The 23,635-nt window shown below is 43.0% G+C and overlaps 1 protein-coding gene across 5 annotated transcripts in view; it reads left to right on the top strand.

The window, feature by feature from the left end:
- The window catches only part of DLG3 (discs large MAGUK scaffold protein 3), a 57,095-nt gene that overhangs the window by 19,279 nt on the left and 14,181 nt on the right, over positions 1–23,635 (top strand). For all 5 annotated transcript variants that reach the window (XM_039253332.1, XM_039253331.1, XM_039253330.1 and 2 more), the window contains one exon: positions 10,614–10,728. In XM_039253332.1, the coding sequence (XP_039109263.1) occupies positions 10,614–10,728 (115 nt within the window). The remainder of the gene's footprint in view (positions 1–10,613; positions 10,729–23,635) is intronic.

Genomic DNA, 23,635 nt, shown 5'->3' with positions numbered 1-23,635 from the left:
GCACATTTGATAGGTAAAGAATGTTATTTAACTCATTTTAATTTTAACTTTTTATAATATATAGTGCAGTTTTATATTCTTTTTTTAAATGTTTCTTTTTGAGGGGGGGAGGGAAAGAGAGAGAGCACATGGATGGGGGAGAGGCAGAGAGAGCGTGAGACAGAGAATCTGAAGCAGGCTCTAGGCTCTGATCTGTTAGCACAGAGGCGGATGCAGAGCTCAAACTTTCGAACCTTGAGATCATGACCTGAGCCGAAGTTGGATGCTTGACCGACTGAACCACCCAGGCCACCCTATTTCTTTTTTTAATAATAGAATTGACTCTGTGTGTGTGTGTGTGTGTGTGTGTGTGTGTGCGCGCGCGCGCGCGCATGTGTGTGTTTATTGGTCATTTTTTGTATTGTGAATTGCTTGTTCATACCTTTTCCCATTTCCTTGTTGAGGTGTGTTCAGTACTTGTTTAAAATTCTTTTTAATGTTTTATTTGTTTTTGAGAAAGAGAGAGAGATAGAGCACAAGTTGGGAGGAGCAGAGAGAGAGGGAGATACAGAATCCGAAGCAGGCTCCAGGCTCTGAGCTGTCAGCGCAGAGCCAGATGCAGGGCTTGAGCCTATGAACCATGAGATCATGACCTGAGCCGAAGTTGGACACTTAACTGAGTGAGCTACCCAGGCACCCCCTCAGAACTTATGGATGTGTAAAAGCTTAAATGTAGTTAGAATATTAATTCTTTTCCATGTATATTACAAAGATTTTTCCCAGTTTGTAGTTTTCCTTTTTAGTTCGATGTGCAGATATTTTATGTTTTCATGTAGTCAAGCCTATCACTGTTTTCTTTTGTGCATTTAGCATCTACCTATAGGTTAAAAGGGCCTTCCCTATCTTGACAGCAAATAAATAGTCACCTTTGTTTTCTTCTAGTTATTTAATGTTTTTGTTTTTGTATTTAAAACCTTAACCTGCCTAGAGTTTATTTATGATGTAAGGTAGGGTAGTACCTTATTTTTGCTCCAAATGTTTAATGAATTACCTCAGTACCGTTTATTACATATAAATAAAACAACATTTCCCTACTATTTTGAAGTCCCACTTTTAATCTTTTATTTCACACACACACACACACACACACACTTTGGATTTTGGATTTCTTACTCTGTTCTGTAATATTTTACTCTGGAATTATCAGTTACTGAAAAATGGCCGCAGATGACCACATTAACAGGAAGAGTCTTTCTCTAAGTCCCATTTTCTGGGTTCCTTCCACAGAAACTTTACCCGAAAGATTCAGTTGATACCCCAATAAAGAGTGCCAGTGGATTTGTGATCCTGTCGGAGTGACTATTGTGAAGAACATTTGAATCTAGACTTTCAGTTGACCTGGTAAAGTGTAGAAATCAGTTAACATTAACTCAGGTTAGCAAGCTGAGTCATAAAATGTTGTGTTTCAGTCACCATGTTGTAGCATCTCTGTTAAGTGGAAAAGATTGTTGTGAATGAGATTACCCACTACCTTGAGAGCAGGGAAAGGTATATTCTGCCTGCACTCTCATGTTTTCTGGATGAGGTTTTTGTCTTGGGGTGGTTCTTACATACAACTTGGCTTATGGGTAAAGGAGCTAAAGGCTTTGTTAATCTTGCGTTTGAATATACTATATGAAGTGCCTTTGAAATAGAGAAAAGGCCCTATTTGAGGCTTTCACCCTAATCTCCAGGGTCATCTGGGATAGGTAAGAAGGACCAATGACAGGGTCCTGTGAATAACTTTTTCTTAGCTTGCTGTGAGATCAAAGCAGTTTTCATTCTACTCATTTCAGATCAGGTGGCTGAATGTCATGAAACCTTTATACACTATAGCACTTTCGCTCACTAGCTCTTCCTGCATCCTCACTAAGCTCTTTGGTGGACAGAGACAGCCAGTATCTATATAGGGATAAACGGGAATCTTTCATGGCATGCTGATCTAGCATGTCTTGTTTTCTGTTTCATTTCCAGTATCAGGATGCTATCCAGAACCCTGGCTATGTGTGTGTATGTCTGAGGAAGCACGTTGTGGTAGTGCAGGGGCCAGAACAATGACACTGAGGTGTCTGTTCTGGGTTAGTCATAGTTCCGAGCCCGTTGTTCTAAAAATAGAGCTGAACATATTTTCCTTCAAGCAATATTTGCTCATATTCAAGCCTGTTAGCCACTTTTCTGCCCTCTCACATAGCCTTAAGAAATTTTTTTTTTTTTTTTGCAATTTATGCCCATTGATTTGGTATTATTTTTGACCCAGAGAACTTAGGGTTCTTTACAGATGTGACGATTTCCCTCTTCTAGAACATATTTAGAAATTAAATTAGACTCATCCTGGGTTTGATTCCATATAGACCTCGTTGACTTGGTCATAAAATTGTAATTATGTCAAAAATAAAAGGGACCTGAGGAATTGATTAGTTTTTTTTTTTTTTTAAATGTTTTATTTCTAGGAGAGAGAGAGAGAGACAGCGTGAGCAGGGGAGGGTCAGAGAGAGAGGGAGTCACAGACTCTGAAACAGGCTCCAGGCTCCGAGCTGGCAGTCAGCACAGAGCCCGACGCGGGGCTCGAACCCACGAACTGCGAGATCATGACCTAAGCGAAAGTCTGACGCTTAACCGACTAAGCCACTCAGGCGCCCCAGGAATTGATTAGTTTTAGAGCTCTTAGATTCTTTAATTAGTAGACCCCATCATTAAAAACTAGCCCAAGTTAGGGGCACCTGGGTGGCTCAGTTGGGTGAGCATCCGACTCTTGGTTTCAGCTCAGGTCATGGTCTCACAGTTCGTGAATTTAAGCCTCATGTGGAGCTCTGTGTGAACAGTGCGGGGCCTGCTTGGGATTCTCTCTCTCTCCCTGTCTCTCTGCCCCTCCTTTGCGTGCTGTCTCCCTCTCCCCCTCTCTCGAATAATTAAAAACAAAATTAAAATTAAAAAAAAAACCAAACTAATCCAGACAATGGGCTTCATATTATTTTTCTAGAGACCAGTTTGTGATTGTAGAAACCTGCTCTTTGGCTATTTATATACTTACCTGCACACTGACAGATTATCTTCTTGATGGACTTATTTTACTTTCAGCTCCATCCATTTCTTTGGAAAACATGAGGGGACAGATGCTTATAATTCAGACACATCCTGAGGGTGTGCACTCCAAAGGCAACTGTAGAAACCTAACGTACCATTCATGCTCGTGAAAATCTGTGACTCTCTCAAGAGGTTGTCGTTTCATTTCCACCACAGTTCTGTACATTTTCACAATGGGTGATTCCCTTGAGCTCAAGGCAGCTCAGCTAATGCCAAACAAGAGCTGTATAAGTTTGAGATTTGAACATCTGTACTTCTGTTAGAACAAATGAGCCTTTGGGCAGCTATCGACTTATTTGGAGTTTCTAGCTAATCAATAATACACATGCTGCTATTCAGCCCTGTCTTCCCTGCCTAGTATTTGTGTGGGGACTCAAGGTCAGGAACTTACATTTCTTTTTTACTTTATTTGTGTCTTCCTACTGATGCTACCTGTCACAGTCTCTGTGTCTGAAGTCTGTCATCCAGTTGTTTCCCCAGCTTTGTTGTCATTTGATGGGCATGGCTTTTATTTTATTTTGTACCATTTCCCTTTTGTATCATCATTCAAATCATTGGTAGTCTATACCACATGCAGAATAAGCATCCTTTGTTGGTACCATTTGTTTCCTCTCTACAACATTTTCCTACCCATAGGCCCAAATAAACTTTCTATGGGTTAAGAAACGGAGCCCCTTTCAGCTTTTCTGAATTAATGACAAATGTCATTTTTTATTCCGAGAAGACAATTTTGTCATTAGGAAAGTAGATGGATTTGAGAGCAAAGTCTTAGAGGAGACATGGATTTGGAGGCTTGGATATGTGTCCAGTTCATCTTAGTGAACATTGTAGTTTCTATCCCCTTTGATGGTTTATTAGGCTGTTAAGTAGATCTTGAAACCTCTGACATGTCAGAGTTTTGCATAAATGGTTTGCGGTTTTGTGGGTCAGTTTTTAGCATTTTTGGGTGGGTGGAAGGAGAAAGTTTTGTACTTTTTCTTACCTTAGTTTCTGAGGAGCCAGAACTGAGAATTAGTGTCCAGGTTTGTCCTGTCAGATCTTTATCATGAGTTAACATGTTCAATAAAAGTTTGTTGACTCAACGAGGGTGCCGATTGCCAAACTTGAGAAGGAAACAAAAACCACATCAAGGAGCTTATGATTTTGTAAAGGAAATGACATCACCACAAATTCTGGGCACTGGATTTTAAAAGGGAGAAATAGTACAGGGTCTGGAAACCATGTCAGATGAAGAATCCTTACAGAAGTAACAATATGTAGCCTGGAGAAGGGATAGCTGATTTTGAGGCCATGATGACTATTCTTTATTATGGCTGATAATATTGTACTTTTTCGGGTCTGTCAGGAAAAAACTCAGAAGTTGCCTTTGATCCCTTCATTCAATCAGATATCACATTTTATCTCTTTTAGTTCCAACATGTTTCTTGATTCTTGTTCCTTCTTTGTCTTCTCAATTGCCCCTGCTGTGTCAGGCCTTTCAAGGCATTGCCTCTAGTAGAGAGGTTCCTGGTCTTTGTTATCTTTCTCCCTGGCCTCCATTCTTTTTTTTTTTTTAATGTTTTTTATTTATTTCTGAGAGAGAGAGAGAGAGAGAGAGACAGACAGACAGACAGACAGCGTGAGCAGGGGAGGGTCAGAGAGAGAGGAAGGCACAGAATCTGAAACAGGCTTCAGGCTCTGAGCTAGGTGTCAGCACAGAGCCCGATGCGGGGCTCGAACCCACGAACGGTGAGATCATGACCTGAGCCAAAGTCAGACACTTAACCGACTGAGCCACCCAGGTGCCCCTCCCTGGCCTCCATCCTGTATTACATTTCCGGAACAGTCTTCCCCAAAACCTGGTTCTGATTGTATCACACCCCTATTTAAACACTTAACAGTGGTTCCCCTAGCCTAGTAAGAAAAGTCTTATCTCAAACTCGTACAATCTGGCCCCACCTTCCATCACCCCACCTTCCCCTGTTCATACTCTACCTTCTTTTCAGGCTTATTCAGTATTCTCAGAACCTGCTCTAGGGTCTCCCAGCCCTTTGGCCTTCTTTAAACTATTCCTTCATACTATTATGAAGAAGAAATCCATCATGTTTTGTGTTGTTTTAGACACCAAAATGAGGACCAGCTGGCGAAAGAGATGGTCCTTAACCTAGGAATTTTCTCTGGAATAGTGTTGTCTAGTCTAATAATGAATGAACAGAGAGCTTTCCAATGTTGGACATACTTGAGCAGGGGTTACTTATACTACGGGCTGTAGGAGCTACAAAAAAAGAGCCAGCAGCATGGTCCTTGCTGTTAAGAAACTTAAATCTACATGTGAGGCACCATACTTTGTCTCCCCACAATAGCCAACATGATACACACACCCCCCCCGATCCTGTCATTCCTTTGTTTAAAATCTTTGAGTAATTTCTTCCTACCACTTGTAGGATAATCAAGAGAAAATGAAGAGGCAAAATCAATAGTAAGGCAACAACAGTGAAAGAAAGAGGTGGATTGAGGAAGCAGTGAGGAGCAAATATCAGCCATACTTGGGGAAACACTGGTTGTGTGCAGGGGAAAGGGCGGGTTGTGTCGCTTACAGTAACAGGAAAGTTATCAAGGAACGGGAGGCACAGTGGTCAAGTCTAGAGGTAGATGTTTCCAGAGTGTCTGTAGAGCATCATATAGGTGGTAGGACAAGACTTTTGAATCAGCAACTCCACCCAGAAGGCCGATCTTTTCTGTGATTATGCAGGGAGAAAATTTGAGGTTCCTCTTTGTCTTTGTCCATTCCAGAATACAGTCTTGCCTTTACTTTTGCAAAACCAAAAGTCTCATTGAAGTGTTTTTCCCCACACAAAACATCAAACATCAATCTGTCCTCAAAGGTAAATTCTGCCTCCACTTCTAAAGGAAAAAGAAAAGCTGCTGGAAGCTTTAGAATAGCATTTTATCCTCACTTCCAGTCATAAAGGTTTCAGAAGGTTGAGGTTCAACTTGGTAGTGCCAATCAAATGCTTTTGTGTGCATATAATTTGACCCTGCAGTTTTACTTTAAGAAATCTATGCTATAGAAATGCTCAAATATACAGTGCAGCATGGGTGGTAATATTAAAAATTGTAAACCATTTACGGGCTCCTGGATGGCTCAGGTCATGATCCCAGGGTCATGGGATCAAGCCCCATGTCGGGTTCCACGAATAGTGTGGAGCCTGCTTAAGATTCTCTCTCTCTCTCTCTCTCTCTCTCTCTCTCTCTCTGTCTCTCCCTCTCCATCTGCCCCTCTCCCCTTCTCGTGCACACTTACACATGCACACACTCTCTCAAATAAAAAATAAAAACTATTTTAAAAATTGTAAACAATGTAAACGCACATCAGTTGCGATATGACTGAATAAATTATGCTCTATCTGTAGTACGAAATACTATGCATCTATTAAAAAGAATGAGATGGATCTCTGTGTAATGACATGGATGGGTTTCCATGACCTATTAGAGGATGAGAAAAAGATTTATGCAAATCTGTGTGAGGTTTTTTTTTTTCTTCTGAGAGATAGAGACAGCATGAGCAGGGGAGGGTTAGAGAGAGAGGGAGATATAGAATCTGAAGCAGCCTCCAGGCTCTGAGCTAGCTGTCAGCACAGAGCCCGAGGCGGGGCCCAAACCCACGAACCATGAGATCATGACTTGAGCTGAAGTCGGATGCTCAACCGACTGAGCCACCCAGGCGCCCCATGTGTGAGTTGTGATTATATGTATATAAATAATATATACAGGGAAGTAAGTCAAGAAGGATACATGCTAGAAATACTAACTGGTTACTTTTGGGTAGTGGCATGGGGTAGTGATACAGGAATGTCTAAATGAAGAAGTTAAAGATTTTTAAAAATTATATGCTACATTTATAAAAATGTGTAAAACTCATCAGCTTTCTTTGCAGGCACATCGGACAGAGGCTGCTAACACTTTCCTTTCCCATGGAATTTGCAATTGTATTGCCAATTTTGGGGGGAGTTTTCCAGCCCTGTTGCCCTACTTTCCTTTTATTTTTTTAATTAATTAATTTTTTAATTTATATCCAAGTTGGTTAGCATATAGTGCAACAATGATTTCAAGAGTAGATTCCTTATTGCCCCTTTCCCATTTAGCCCATCCCCCTCCCACAAGCCCTCCAGCAACCCTCTGTTTGTTCTCCATATTTAAGAGTTTCTTAGGTTTTGTCCCCCTCCCTGTTTTTATATAATTTTTGCTTCCCCATGTTCATCTGTTTTGACACAGTGCAGGATAGTTACCTTATTGTTCCCTAAACTAACAAAACAGAACTCAATTTTGCAAGTCAAGATCAGCAGTTTCAAACTTTATTGGATATCAGAATCACCTTGATATTTGGTGAAAATGCAGATTCCTGGGCCTGCTCAGTAGGTTCTGAGTCAGTGCATCTGGGGTTGGATCCAAAATCCTGATCTTTCAGAGGCATCCCAGGTGGTCAGTAAGAAACCCTGTTTCAGGGAATGACGTCTGATTGTGCCCCCACCCCCTCATTTCTCTCTCCATGATTAGCAAAGGGAACGAGGGAGTGATGACTCACTGTGGATATCTTTGTGGGTCACAAATGGTTGGGTTCATCTGAATGGGAAAAAATGAATAAAACATACTTGAGTAGACTTGAGAGTTAAGAAATAAATGTTGATTCTTTAAAGTAGCCTATTTGAAGTGGGCCCTTTGGGTTGGAGGCTGGTCTGGTGGGCAGTGACTAGGCAGTGACTTCAGCCTAGGAGATGCCTTCCAGCGGTGGCTTCATTAGTTATAAGTGGAAGAAGGGGAGGAGGGACCTTCACAAACTGAAGTCTTAGAATTCAGATGCTTTTTAAGTGAAGCTTTTGTCCTTGGAAAATGATGCTTCTGATATTAAGATGAGGTACTATCTATCTTAAGACTATTCTAAATGGGTTTTTTGGTTAGAATTATTTTTTTGGTTGTTTGTTATACACAAAGTCTGTTAATCAGATGCCCACGGTGCGTTATTAACATCACAAAAGGTGTTTAAAAACCACGTATTCCAGTTGCTCCCCACAGTTAACCTTGGGAATAAAGGTAAATGGGAGTACTTCTTAACTACTTTCCCAAGCCCTCAGTGAGCTGGCAGTCATCAGTTAAATAAACCATTAAGTTTATTAGTTTGAGACCAGAAGCATCGACTTGGGCACAGTTTTCTAATTCGCTCCTCATTTACCCAACAATCATTTATTCAGAGGCTACTTTGTGCTTGGTGGACATTAGATAATTCTACAAATAAAAGCCAGAGACTGATGGGTAGGCTGGAACTTTAAGGGGTTCATCTGAATGGGAAAAAATGAATAAAACACAATGTAATAGACTTGAAAGCTTAGCACATAGAAAACAGAAAGTGGATTCCTTAAAGCAACAGCCTTGTTCTCTTTCTGTAGTCTATTTTAAGTGGGCCCTCTGGCCCAGCATTATCAGCCTCGGATTAGGAGCTTTGAGGAAATAGTGGTTTGGTGGTTGTTTTTTAAAGGATTTTTTAAGAAATGTAGTTACTAAGCAACTGCCATGACCTGCTAAGTTGGAGTTCAGCGGGCACGTCAATTCCAAAGAAGGGCATCCATAAACAAGTTGTGAGAGGGGGGAAGAATGGCTTATGGATAGATTTGGTATATATTTTTCTGGATTCAATGCATATTTCTGCCTTCTACTGTATCTTCCCCAAGAAGGGGCTGCCTGGTCAGAAATCTCTTTGTCTCACCAAGTTCTCCTCCTAGCTGATGAGTGAGGAGGATGACCAGAAAGGAGCCAACTAGAGGGCGAGGTTGGAGGGCTGAGACCTGGAGTAGGGCCAGGTCCCCAGGCAGGCAGAGAGGTAGACGGCCCCGCTGCTGCCCTCGTGGGCAGTCCAGGGCTTCTATGACAGATCGGTCACCACCCTCTACATTTCGATTGCGACGCCTCATTGATATTGATGTGTTGCCTTGTAACCCTCAGATCAGGGACATTGTCCAGCTCCTGTCTTTTTCCCCCAACACTTAATGGGTGAGTCAGTGACTTAACTGCTTCCTGCAGGATTTCAGGGACGGGAGTAGGTAATGAGCACAAATCACCATTAACACCAGTGTGGTGAATGAAGGAACACATGAATTTAATGGGTTGGCTTCATTGGTACCAGAGTGAACAAAAAGAAACTTTGTTGAGGATCTGTGTGAGTTAGAACTACCTCCATCCTCTTAAGGCTTTTTAGCATTTCCCTTTATACCCGGCTCAAGGTCAGGTTGCTTTGCTGAGGGAAGGGGAGTGTCAGGTGTTGGAACAGGTGTTTTGTTTTCTGCCTGTAGAGTCATACAGACTAGATGGGGATGCTTCTTGCCAGCCCTCTATGGTGCATGAAAATGCTTTTGTGGAATTCTTTTTCCCTGGAAATATGTTTGTTTGTTTTTTTTTTAAAGCAGTTCCACATCCTTCAACCCTATCAGTTTTGTTTTCCTTTGAAATCATCTTGTCATAATGAGGTATGCCTATTTTCTACCATTTCCACAGCCTCGGCTTTAGATACATCCCATTTTATGCAGCCAGTACAGACCTGAAAAATGTTGTGTATGTGTTGGGGGGGGGATAAGGGCGAATATCATATTTTAAATGTACTAGGAGAATGTCACAGTAAAGCATCCCTATAAAAAACCCTCTTATAATAATTGTACAGTTAGAGAGCTTTCCTCCATCAGGTTTTCTTAAGTTGGGTGTAAATCTGTAGTTGCCTTTCCAGAATGATAAGGCTGTTGTGAGGGTATTAGTGGGCTCTAAAGCTGGGCATATGGACTTACAACTCCACGGTTAGGATGATTTTGGACAAGAGAGGTGATAGCAGATTTCTCAGTTTGGGAGATTTTCTGTTTTAATGTTTGTTACTGAAACCAAAGACCCTATTTGTTAAAAGGGAAGATCTTCTTATCTGATGGTGAGGTTTGTTTGTTTTTACCTTTGTGTCATGGGTTCCAATCTCTGCCCCCCCCCCCCAAAACAAAGTCATCTGGAAACAAATCATCTTCCTTGCCTAACAATGTTCTAATGGCCTCAGGTCCTTCCCAGCCACTCCACCCTGTGTCTCAGGGCCATCTGTTCTCTGCAATCCACTTTTTGGGAACGTCTCCTTTCCCATCTGCTCTCCTTGGGCCTTATTGCCCTGCTCCAAAGATTTATGAAGGCTGCACTGGAGAGTCTTTCCAGTTGTTGTTGTTTTAAGGATCAGTGAGATTTCAAGGCAGATAAAAGCCTTTTTCCATTTGATATGTCCAAACGTTACTTCTTTTTCAGGTTTGTTTCTTCCTTCTCTTAGTTGGGAGGGCAGTGGAAAGAAGTCTGTGCTTGGAGGAGGGACTCTGCTTATCAAAGCAGGGACTGACTGTGTTGGCTCTGGTTGCTTTTGAAGTCAAGTGTCCTCCTGGCTCTTTAGCCACTGGCACACAGGCTTGGTGCGGTTCCTTGGGTTCATTCTTTTCCCGTCTGTTCCCTTGTCTCCTTGACAGAGTACAGTCGCTTTGAATCGAAGATACATGACTTGAGAGAACAAATGATGAACAGCAGCATGAGCTCTGGGTCCGGGTCCCTCCGAACAAGTGAGAAGAGGTCTTTGTATGTCAGGTAAGTCACACTTCTGAGCACGAGGCCTTGTGCTGCATGAGGGGAGCTCTGTGCCAACACAGCCCTTCCTGTTTAACCAGTGGGGCAGGGAGTGTGTACTCCCAGTACTACAGCAACATTGTGCAGTGTATGCTCAGGTTGTGTACTTTATGGTCAGTATGTCTCTCTTTTGTGAGCTGGCTTCTTCCTCTTTGCTCATGAATGACTCAGTATGAGAAACTTTCAGTTTGCTCTAATTGTAAAACACTGTTGAGTGATTGTTGCTAGTCAGTATTCAAATAGCACTCGAATGTTCAGAGTCCTTTGCTTGCAGTCTGTGATTTGAGGGGAAAACTTGGCATTCCCCACCCCCTTCCACATATGAGGAGTAGATATCAGGATTTGTATTTGAGCATATCAGCTATCACTGTATTCTGGTCAAAGGTCTCTTGGTAAGAGACCAGAAACTAGCAGGTTGCTGCTTTTGGATCTTTTTAAAAATGTTTTTATTTATTTTTGAGATAGAGTGTGAACAGGAAAGGGGCAGAGAGAGGGAGGCAGAATCTGAAGCAGGCTCCAGGCTCTGAGCTATCAGCACAGAGCCCGACACAGGGCCCGAACTCACAGATGCCAAGGTCATGACCTGAGCCAAAGTCAGACGCTTAACCGAATGAGCCACCCAGGCGCCTCAGGGTCTTTTTTTTTTTTTTTTTTTTGTAATGGTGTTTTATTGCTCCCTGCTGCTCTGGTCTGCTGTATCTGAATCATGGGACATGGGATGGGATGGTGTGCGGTTCCCAGGAAGGGTGGGTGGAGGGAACGGATATATAGCATTGAGTATATTGCTGCTGAAAGCTATTTAGAGATACTGCCCAAGGTTGAGCTTTTGGCCCTTGAGGCCTATTATGATACTTTGTCAGGTCAAAGTACAAACCTCTTGGGGACTTTGACTGCTAAATGAACACTATGGACTCCTTGTTAGAATTGGGGATAGTTTTCTTCTTCCTGCCCAAACCTCTTGGCAAAACTCCAAACAGTATGGTGCAAGTACATTGTATCTCTCCAAGGTTAAAATCCTTAAGAGTAAGAGGTGGTGGAATTATTCCCCTGAGCCAGAGAGAGCCGTGCCCCGTGTGTGTGTGTGTGTTTAATGCTTAGGTGTGAGTTTGTATTAAACTTGGGCTGAACTTTTCTGGTGGCCTCTGATACCTACTGGGGGAAGTTAGGAAGGAAGGGTACATTTGCTAATTGCTTGGCAATGGTACAACTGTCTTTGGGGTTTGACTCCATGCTAGCCAATGTATATAAATGATCATTGCAGTTCTTGTCCTGGAGCTTGATTTTCTTTTCCCTCAGTTGGCAGTCCCTGACCCTACTGCAGGGCGCGGAGCCGAGGGAGCCCAGCTTTGAGTCTGAAGCCCACTAGAACCCTTCATGGTTCTTTTTAAAGAATGAACCCTCAACTTGACTGACTGATTGTTGAGAGCAGCTTTCTTCACATTTGCTGTGCTCACCTCCTGCTGTGAGGGGAGGAGAGCCACAGGGAGGCTGGACCCGTCACTGGTGATCTTTTCAGTCTCCTGTTTTCTGTCACTAAGCCCCTGCTCTGGGTCTGCAGCCTAGATGCTGAGGAACTGATGGGGGAATCAGAAATGTGCTGTTGCCCCCAGCAAGATGGTAATACTTATATGACTTGGTCAGGATTGTTCCGTTCCCGTGCTGCCAGCCCCCGCAGATGTGGCACTCCAGGGTGCGTGGGAAGCTGCTCTTTAGGCAAGACAGTTTCTTCGGAGAGCTTTATTTTTAGATTTCCTCTCTCCACCTATCCTGTGCTAGAGCTGTCCCTGCCTGGGTATGGTGAGTGGAGCATTAGCTCCTGACCTGGAAGACCTAAAAGACCTGGAATGCCCTTCTCTGGCCTGGGGAAGGGATACATTGCGTCTAACTCTGGGGAGGAGGGTGGAGACTGCATTCTGTTTCTAGCAAATCAGTTTATACAGTTTATATCATCTGCCCCTAACCTTATCTAGATAGCATTGGTGTCTGCTGAAGAGAGTAAGTATGGTTTAGAACAATGAACATTTGTGATCACTCGACTTAATCAAGGGAAATGATGTTTTATGGCTAAAGCTGTGAGCCTGAGGTCTTTCACTAAGCTAATCTCTCTACCAGAGCCTGGCTTGCTCTGTGCCCTTTCATTACCTGTTTGGCTTCTGATGCCATGCTTCGTTCCTATTCTTCAGCATGTATTCAGGCTTCTTCCATTCTTAAAAAGAAAAGAAGAACATTCCCTTGATAGCAGTAGTCCCTTAAACTGTTGTCTCTCTTCTGCTTACCACATTTGCCAAATTATGTGCCAAGAAACACTAGTCCCACAAGATGTTAAGTATTGTGTGCAAAATCAGTGGTTCAGTAAGTTGGGCCAATGCAGTGTGAAACAGAGGAAAACAGAGTCCTTTACTGTGATTCCTTACCAGGAGGCACTGTGCTAGGCAGTGTTTTGCCAAAGGATGGGAGTATGGGAGTCTTATTTGGAGAACCCCATCTTAAATCCAGGTTGGGATATGTTGAAGTCCTCTGTACCTGCTCCTGCTATGTCTTCAAATCACCTCTCTTTCGGTAGGAAAGGAAGTGTACATCTGCTTTTCAGCATGGTGCTGTGGTTCCAAGCAACTCCAGAAGGCTCCAGAGGAGCAGAAGCCCAACTCTGTCAGGGATCCACAGTGACCTCTTAGTCATCACATTCAATGACTGGTTCACTGATTCTCTGCCATTGGTGTGACCTCTTTACCACATTTGTTCCCACGAATTACCCACTTGCTTCTTTAAAGGCTCTTTTCCTGTCTTGCTAACCATTCCTCAGTACTTTTCATTAGCTCTGCCCCCTAAATGGCAATGTCATTTATTTTCACAGCTTCAGATCCTGTTGTTGTATAAATGACACCCCTGATCTCTTTAGTGAACTCCAAACCTGCATATCAACTACTTTCTCGGCATGTGCGTGAAGCTGCGCTCCCACAGTGCCTCAAACAAGCAGTGTGTTCAAAATTGAACCCCCCCTCCACACCTACTGCTCCTCAATTTCCTTATCTCAGTTAATTGCATCACCCTGTCATGTGGAAAAGGGATTAAATTTGTTCTGTCACGCAGGGCAGATCTCAGCTCAACAGAAGGAAGAAAGAGCTAATGATTAAAACTGTCTGAAAATGGAACGGACTACTTCCGGAGATAGTAAATTTGACTTTTGTTACTGGAGGTGTTACAGCAGAGGCTGGGCGCCCATTTGCCTGGCTGTTGCGGAGGGGGTCAAGGCTAAAAGCAACAATCTGGCCAAAAGCTATTGAGAAGCTTTCTTTAGCTCCCAGGTGTCTTTAGGATACAGGCAAACAAACATTTAGGGAACGTCTATGCATTCTGGCCTTTGTTACTCTGTTTAAGTTGTGATTAAATCTTTTAAATAATGCTACAAAGTATATGATATTCTTATTTTACAGGTGTGAAAACTGAGACTCCAGTTAGAGAGGCAAGAAATTCCAAAACTGGAATTTGAACCTGGTTGTTCTAACCACAGAGTGTGGCTTTTTTCAGCATTTCCCAAATTTGCTGATAGGAATCTGCTGACATGCTAATAAAAACACAGATACCCAGGCCCCCCTCTTTTTTTGATTTGGATTCACTGGGTTTGGGAAATGTATGGTTGGTTTGTTTTGTTCTTTTGACTATCTGAGATGTGTGTGGGGGGCAACATAATTTATTGTCAAATTGGCTAACATACAGTATATAACAGTGTGCTCTTGGTTTTTGGGTTAGATTCCCGTGGTTCATCGTTTACATACGATACCCAGTGCTCACTCACCTCGTTTTTAAATGTTTAAATGTCTTTAAATATTTATTTATTTTACTAGAGAGAGAGAGAGCACTTGAGCAGTTGGGGGGCAAAGAGGGAGAATCCCAAGATGCAGGCTTGATCTCATGACTATGAGATCGTGACCTGAGCCAAAAACAAGAGTCAGATACTTAACCAACTGAGCCACCCAGGCGCCCTGGGAAATGTATGTTTTTCATTTTTTTTAAGGCTGGTTTATTTTTGAGAGAGAAAGAGACAGACTATGATTAGGGGAAGAGCAGAGAGAGAGAGGGAGACACAGAATTGGAAACAGGATCCAGGCTCTGAGCTGTCAGCACAGAGCCTGACGTGGGGCTCCAACTCACAAACTGTGAGATCGTGACCTGAGCCGAAGTCTTGCGCTGAGCCAACTGAACCACCCCGGTGCTCCAAATGTATGTTTTTAACAAGCAATCAGAACACTGGGGAATAACCACTTGTTTGTCACAATAGGTATTTGTTTCTGTTTCACTTGAACAGCTGAACAATAACACTTTATTTTTTTTACTGATTTTTTTTTTTTTTTGAGAGAGAGAGAAAGAGAGACAGAGCACAGCAGGGAAGGGGCAGAGAGAGGGAGACACAGAATCCAAAGCCAGCTCCAGGCTCTGAGCTGACAGCACAGAGCCTGATGAGGGGCTCAAACTTGTGAACCACAAGATCATTACCTGAGCCAAAGTCGGACACTTAAGCAACTGAGCCACCTAGGCACCCCACATTACACTTACTTTAGCTCCTACCATATGGAAAGTGGGAAAGCACAGGACTAAAAATTTGGGTATGGTTGTGGGGGTAGATTCAAGGAAGCAGCACATGCAGTTCCTGCCCTCTAGCAGCTTACCATCTACATAGTAGACACTGAGCAGCAGGTGGTTATAGTGAAGGAACCTTTTTCCGTTGGGGTTTCACCTCAAATTCTTTTAGCTGCCGTTTCCCCTCTGACAGGTTTCTCCTCCCTTCCCTTCTCCTGAGTCTCCATTATTCTCTGGTGTGCATGGGTTGCAAAGCTATTTTGAAGCAAATAACACCCTCTTACAGCAACACAGAGGCTATAGCAGGTGAAGCCCTAAAGAGCTGCACTGTACTAATGAGAGGTGAGATGGGATTTGTGGAGCCTGGATCAGGGGAAAGAAGGAAAGATGACCGTGTTTGGAAAATGCAACTTAGCTTTAAAATCACTAGTGATTTAATGGAAAGACCTTCCCCACCCTTCACCATACTAGAATTGCCTCTTTGATACAGGTAGGATGAGCAGAGCCTGCCTTTCTGCCCACTCTAGGGCCTTTGCTCTGCCTATTGAACTTGCCTTCCACACTGGAAAGGTCCACAGAAATAGGCCTCTCTTGAGCCTTGTGCTCAGGGTCAGGGTGGTTGGGTGTTTAACTCAGGTCATTCTGATGTGTAGGTAGTACAAAAAGACACAGGGTAGGTGAGAGTTCCCGGAAGCTCCAAGTTCTAAACTTGGATTTTCTTTTGTCTACTTCTTAAGTGAAAGAACAAAAGACCCTGTCGTCCAAAGGTTGCCAAGAGGCTTGAGAGTACATCTGTAGAAAAGGCTTTTGCAAGTCTGTTCTGGCCAGGTATCAGGCAGGCATTTTAGGGGTCCTGGCCTCCGGCGGGCCATCGTACCATCCCAGTGTTCTCCCCACTCTGGTAAGGAAATCCTTTTGGCATATCTGCAGTCTCGATTCAAGAAACAATGTGACAGATATTGGCTTGGTTATCAAAGAAGGCTGGAGAATGCTCCATGTCATCAAGCAGACATGAATTGTGCAAGTGTTCTGTGTTTCTAGCCCCGGGTTGGTGCTGGGGAGAGTCTGACTTCATCATGTTCATTAATGAGTTTCAGTAGTGGATTAAAGTGCCGATGAAGTGATTTGGGCAGGCTTCACTCTCTGACAGAATTTGGGGGTGACATTAATATACATTTTAAAATGCAGCAGCATTGTATGTAGTGTTCCAGGCTATGAGAGGATGGGGCAGAGTTTCCGGTATCAGCAGTTCTTGAACTGCCTGTTGCGAGAGCATGTTCCCCAGACACCATTCCTGGACCTGTGCTCATAATCCCCCTAGGTGACCCAGCAGGTGTTGTGAACCCCATATGTTCACATCCTGTGGGCTGATGGGTCCTTGAATGCCCCTCTAACTTCATAATTGGCCCCTAAGGCCTGAGACTTTGAGGTAGACTGAGGAGAACAGTGTCCTTCCTTGTTCTCCACGTTACCATCTGCAAGGAGTTCCAGGAAGACCCGACTTGCTGTCGGCTGTACTTGTTCCTCTTGTGATGATCCATCTTGTATCTACTTCACTACTCAAGTTTGGGCGTTTAGGTTGCTCTTCAGAAGCTGCTAGACATTTTAACTCTCACATTAAAGTCAAGGGCTCATAAGTGACTGTTGCTTTGTGGCTGTCTGTGCATGCTTCCTAAGGACCAGGCAAGGGAGGGGCTGCTCAGTTTTCAAATAATAGGTGCCTCTTATCTGGTACTTTCTGTGGCTCAGGCTGTTATAACAAAATACAATAGACTGGGCGGCTTAAGCCACAGACATTTATTTCTCACAGTTCTGGATGCTGGGAAGTCCAAGATCTAAGTGCCAGCAGATTCAAGTTCTGGTGAGGCCTCCCTACTTCCTAGCTTATAGGTGTCCACCTTCTTGCTATGTGTGCAAGTGGGTGGGGGAGCGCCTGGGTGGCTCAGTGGGTTAAGTTTCTAACTTTGGTTCAGGTCATGATCTCACAGTTCATGAGTCTGAGCCCCACATCGGGTTCTCTGATGTCAACACAGAGCCCGCCTGAAATCTTGTTCTCTCTCTGCCCCTCCCCTGCTCATACTCTTCTCTCAAAAATAAATAAACATTTAAAAAAGAAGAAGAGAGAGACAGAGATATCTCTCCTTGTCTCTTCCTCTTCTCATAAGGAAACTATCTCCCTTACGACCTCATTGAACCTAATTACATCCCTAAGCACCCCCCACCTCCAAATACCATCCATCACCATAAAGGTTAGGGCTTCAACGTATGAATTTTGGTGGAACACAAACATTCAGCCCATAACGCAGATGAAAGGAGGTAAGCAATGTCTTTGATCCCATCTGGAATGGGAGGGAAATACAGTGGGAGAACTCTCTGAAGGACAGTAACTGGAGAGTAACTGCAAGTGTGTTTTGTGCCCCCTACCCCCCCGCCCCAGCCTGGTCTCCTGCACCGTTCATGAGCCTCGTGAGCCTCAGACATGGCCATTGTCCTCAGAGGGCTTCCCCTTTGGTGATACACTATGAAATAATTTAAAACTGCGAGAGTTAAATAAATAACAATACATAGAAAACATAAAGAAAAGTCTTTGCAAAACACATAGGATGAATTTGGAGGAAAGACATTTGGAGCGGGCAGGGTCACAGAGAAGAGTGGGTTTTGGGTTGGGCCTCAGGGGAGTTGATAAGGGTGAGAGGGGAACAGGCCTGGCCTCCCAGGCCACATAGATGGATGGAGCCACAGGCTGAGAGGTGGGCACGGCTATTAGGCCAGTTGTCTTTGAGGCTGAAGCACTCAAGTGCTTTTGTTTACTTTGCTTCGAGGAACCCGCCTGACCAGTTTCCTTGGCAGTTGCAAATTTCCTTGCATTCCTGTTCACCAAGACACCAACGTGACTGTGCCAGGTGCTTCTGATTTCTTGGGATCTTTTAGACCCAAACCTCACAATTTAGGATCTGAACTGCCAGAGACTTCGGCCTGGTAATTTGTTTACCTTTGAGCTGATTATATTCCTGCTTTCCCCTCCGGCAGTGAGGACTCCCGCTGAAAGGAAGATTAGGCAAAGTCCCCCAGAGCACGTGCATCATGTGGGCAGGTGCACACAGCTCATAGGGGATACTATTTGAAAGGTCACCACTTACACAACATATCTTCAAGACCTTTGGCAGTGCTTTCTCCTTTCTCCTTCGGAAGATAGGCACTGGCATTTAAAGTGGACGTGCTGAAGCTTAGCTCAGGAACTCTAACCTGCAGACCCTGGGAAGTGAGCACCTGCTTTTCATGCTGGTGGGACTTGGCTCCGGAAGGTTGCTGCATTACCAACTTTCACTTTGTTTTACATGCCACATTTTCTTTGGGCCACAGCCTTTCCCTGCTCTTAAGATAAATCAGTGTTTACAAAAAAAGAGAAAGAAAATAAACATTTAAAAAGAGGGTGGGGGGCTCGGATTCCAGGTCTCTCTCTCTCTCTCTCTCTCTGCCCCTTCTCTGATTGTTCTCTGTCTCCCTCTCTTTCAGAAATAAGTAAACATTAAAATATATATTTTTTAAGTTTAAAGACAACATAGGGCACCTGTGTGGCTCAGTCAGTTAAGCATCTGACTTCGGCTCAGGTCATGATCTCACAGTTCATGGGTTCGAGAACCGCATCGGGCTCTGTGCTGACAGCTCAGAGCCTGGAACTTGCTTCGGATTCTGTGTCTCCCTCTCTCTTGGCCCCTTCCCTGCTCATGATCTGTCTCTGTCTCTCAAAAATAAATAAACGTTAAAAAGTTAAAAAAAAAAAAAAGATGTCAATGTTTTCCTGGCATGGCCCCCAGTGGTTGAGAAGTTGCAGGAAGACCCAGGATCTGTGGCTTTCCTTTGCTTCACAGAACTGTGTGGCCATAACCAAGGAGGAACATATTCAGGGTTGAAGGATAATCTTTTATGTAGACCACTTAACTGTGATTTTAGGCTGTAGATGGTAATATTTCCATAAGCTTTGTTCTCTCCTGACATAGGGTTTCCCTCTGAGCTTTCATGGAATTCTTTTTATCTAGACAAAGTATAAGGGGTTTCTGAGGCTGCTTGTCTCCCAACATGCCATCTTGTCAATAAGCTCACATATGTGGGGTGAAACCAAAGTTCCAGAGTGGTTAAATATGGTTTTAGGTGTCTGGAGACAAATAGGTATTGCCTTCTTTTTTCCTGCTCACTCTTTTTGAGTCAGAGGTTGAAAAGTTGCATTGCTATGTCATCTAGGCCTTGCATGTGTAGGATTTCAGTTTTGGGATAGTGGTTCAGTCTGATTTAAAAGGGGTGGTGTGTTATCTATCTTGATTTTCTCTAGTTCTTGCCCTAAGGATAAAAAGGGGTGGGTAGGAGGATATAGCAATGTTGCCGAAAAAGGTGCTCTTTCATCCTCTTACCAGATCCAACCTGAGGCATTTGTAACAAGGAGTCAGTCTCTGTCACTTTTTAGGTTTCCAGGCTGTTCTTAAGAGAGAGTGTCACAGCTAGATGGCCACAGTTTGGCATGCTTCTTAAAGATCTCAGGTGGGTAGCCAGCACTTTTTCAAAATGTATTAAGGTCTAGTTTACATACTTTTTTCAATTATGTGAAATATGTATCATTTGAAAGGTGGTTCGACTTTACTATTAAGGCCTGTTCTTTTAGTTTCCTTCCTTCTTTCTCTCCACCCAATGTGAGGCTTGAACTCATGACGCTGAGATCGAGTCATATGCTCTACTGACTGAGCCAGCCAGGTGCCCTTGTTCGCTTTTAATTTTACTTTCCACATGAAAGTTTAGCCTGGTAATGATTAAAAAGCTGAGGCCATGAAGTCAGTCTTACAAGGCCTACTAAGTGAATGCCAGACTCCTTAGCTGGGCTGTAGACTGAGTGCCTTGCACTGCAGCCAAGCCACACGGCCTGGGTTGCTCGCCTCCAGGCCCTTGCTCACGCTGTTTTTTCTAGCCAGACAGGCATCTCCCATCTCTCTCTCTCTCTCTGTCCTGAACCTTCACTGAGGTCCAGTTCAAAAGTCCACCCTTTCTCATAACTTCCCAAGTTAGGTGTGACCTATGCTTCCTCTGAATGCTTTTTTAGGCCTTGGCTTGTCCCGTCTTCGTGCCTCTCATTACAACATACTCAGCCAGCACATTCTGCAAGGCCAGGGCTTACTTTGCTTCTGTGTCTCCCCTCTAGAAAGGTATTTTTTAGACATAGCCAAGCGGGGAGTTAGCTTTTGTTTGTTCGTGATGTGATGGTGACTTAGACCTCATGACATTTTTCTGAGATTTAAGAGCCCTGGTGTGAAGGTCGCCCACCACGCAACTCTAGATGAGGCCCTGTGTGTCTCTGGGCCTGGTTTGCGTCATCTCTGAGGAAGTTTTCTAGCTCTTAGTCAAATACAGTCTCAGCAGGAAAACAGACAAAGTGGATTTAGAGAACATCTTCATCATGGAACCGGAAAACAAATCACTGTCACAACAGTGGAAGGACTGGTGAGGAAATTGGACCTGGTAGAGAAGACCTTGGAAAGACTTGGGCTCATTAAATGCTAGGACTGGAAAGCAACTTAGAGACCTCTGAGGCTCTGATGTCCTGCAAAGCTCTTTCTCCATTTCTAGTTCTGACTGATAGAAAAGGAAATTCTTGTTAATTCATTTTACATTCTCAACTGAGAATGACATTATAGCTCAGAATTTCAAATTTGAATTATTTTCTTGTATGTCAAATTCAAATGTGCTGCTGTGTCTTTAATAAAAGCATAGTTTACACTTGATCTCAGCCAAAAGGCCGAGAAGTGATAACAAGATCATAGTTTAAAAACATTGTTTATTCTGTTGTTCAGTGTTCCTCATCCACAAGTTCATCAGACAAAATCCAGACAGACTTGGGTACCACTTTTTTGTTTAAGTTAGGCATCATGCCCAGTGCAGAGCCCAGTGAGGTCGAGACCTAAGCCAAGATCAAGAGTCAGATGCTTAACCAACTGAGCCACCTGGGTACCCTTTGGTACCACATTTTATTAGAAAATTGCCTTTTTTGCCTTGTTTGCTGGGGAACTTAGAGCCAGACATCTTCCTTATCAAAAGTAAGTGACTCAAGCCAGGTGCTTGGTAAATTTCCCCGCTTACTTTCTTGTTTTGTTTTGTTTTTTTTCCCCTTGAGGATCCGGAGGGGTGCCTGATCATATTAGATGCTCAAAACTACTTGTTTAATTAATGGATATCCTTAAGAATAGAATATTGTATCATCTTTGAAAATAGTTAGTTTTGCTGTATCGTCAATGAGATGGGAAATATTAATGATACAATTTTAAGTGATAACTAAAGTTGCCAAATTGTACACAGCATATTTCCATCTCTGTGAAACCTATTTTTTGTTTACTTATTACACAGTATTGTACAGTATCACAATAGTATAAAGAATGGTTCTGAGTTACATCAAATGATTTTTTTTCCATTTTTAGATTTTATATTTTTCAAGTATTCTATGATGAGCTTATATTAATGAAATATTTAATGAAATTAATGCATATGAATAGTTTAAAATCTCAAATATTACAATAACATATTCAAAAAATTAATCCTTTTCCTATTCTCTCTTTTTCTGGCTCTCCAAAGGAAACTGCTTTCAAGTATTTTGTCTGTAACAAAAAGAAATAGTAAATCTAAGTAGCCCTCAATGTGTTATGTAATGGAGGTACAAGACAGTAGGGCCATAGAAAAATAATCAGATAAAGTATTTCCACCAGGAAGGAAGCCATAGAAAAAGCTTATAGGAAAGGAGGGCATAGTCCTCTGTGGACACTAGTTGCGCAATACTGTAAAATTAAATATCATTTACCTCAAAAATGTGATATCACTAAATTAGGAGGGGTGGAAGGATGAGTGAGAGCTGTTGCCAATAGGCAATGTGTAAAATGTAAAAAAAAAAAAAAAAAAAAAAAGTAACAAATAGCAAGAAGAAAGAACTGAAATATTTGAAAGCAGTTTCTTTTTGTATTGACTTATGTTTTTGAAAGTTAGAGTTGTAAAAGGAACATGTGCCTTTGGTTGAAAACCAAAGCAGACAGTGACATTCCTGGTGCGCAGTGGCCGCTGCTGGCATTCTTATTGACTTGGATTCCACACTTAGTTTGTTGTTCCTTAGCTCGTGTTATATGTGTTTTGATATTGTAAGGTATCTGAAATTCATCTTGGAAGTACACTGGCCTAGTAGTTTTATTTCAATCTCAGATGTTTAAAAAATTACCAATGATTGGATTCCTGACGTCCAGAAAACATGTTTCTTATATTAGCTTTATCATATGTACTCCCGCTTCTGTGCCATTGGTGCAGGTCAGGCAGTCATGATTCTCTGGGGGGCTCAGATATATATTGGATTGTTCCTGGATTGTAAACAGTAAGCTCTCCCTTCCATCGTTCTACAACCTCATCCTAATCTCTCCTAATTCATTTTTTAATGCTTATTTCTTCATTTTTGAGAGAGAACACAAGTTGAAGAGGGGCAGGGGTGGGGCACAGAGAATCTGAAGCAGGCTCCATGCTGTCAGCACAGAACCCTATGCAGGGCTTGAACTCATGAACCGTGAGGTCATGACCTGAGCCGAGGTCAGACGCTTAACCACCTGAGCCACCCAGGCGCCCCTCTCCTAATTCATTTTAACATCTTCCTTCTTCCCCCCACCAAAACGAATTTGTGCTTAATCTAAGTTCTGTTCTCTTTTTTACTACATGTGTTTTCATCTTTGGAGTCCAGAATGACATCTAGTGTTTCTCATTGCCACTTAGAATAAGGTCTTCCCCTTGCACGTTTCTGTAGGAACATCTGACAGAATGCCTTCCTTGCTTTAGGAAGCTCCATTTCAAATGCAGTGCAAATGCATTCAGACTTGATCCTGTCACACAGAGCTGGAGAAAGAAACTCTTGGGCAGAGTGCCTCCTTAATCGGCTGGTCTCAGCCCCTCTCCTTTTGCTTTGTGTGTGTAAATTGAGGGAGATAAAGGGATCTATATCAGAGTTTGAGTTTTTCATTTTCAAATAATCTGATACTGATTTCTTTTTTTTTAAACATTTTTTAATGTTTATTTATTTTTGAGAGAGAGACCGTGAGTGGGAGAAGGGCAGAGAGAGACAGGGAGACACAGAATCAGAAGGAGGCTCCAGACTCTGAGCCGTCAGCACAAAGCCCAACGTGGGGCTCCAACTCACGAGGTGTGAGATCATGACCTCAGCCGAAGTCGGACGCTTAACCCACTGAGCCACCCAGGGGCCCCTGATACTGATTTTTTTTTTTTT

This window comes from Hyaena hyaena, unplaced genomic scaffold (assembly GCF_003009895.1).
Source record: "Hyaena hyaena isolate Hyena2069 unplaced genomic scaffold, ASM300989v1 scaffold_451, whole genome shotgun sequence".
Lineage (NCBI taxonomy): Eukaryota > Metazoa > Chordata > Mammalia > Carnivora > Hyaenidae > Hyaena > Hyaena hyaena.
The sequence above is the reverse complement of the archived record's forward strand: the minus strand, read 5'-3'. Positions and strand labels throughout refer to the sequence as shown.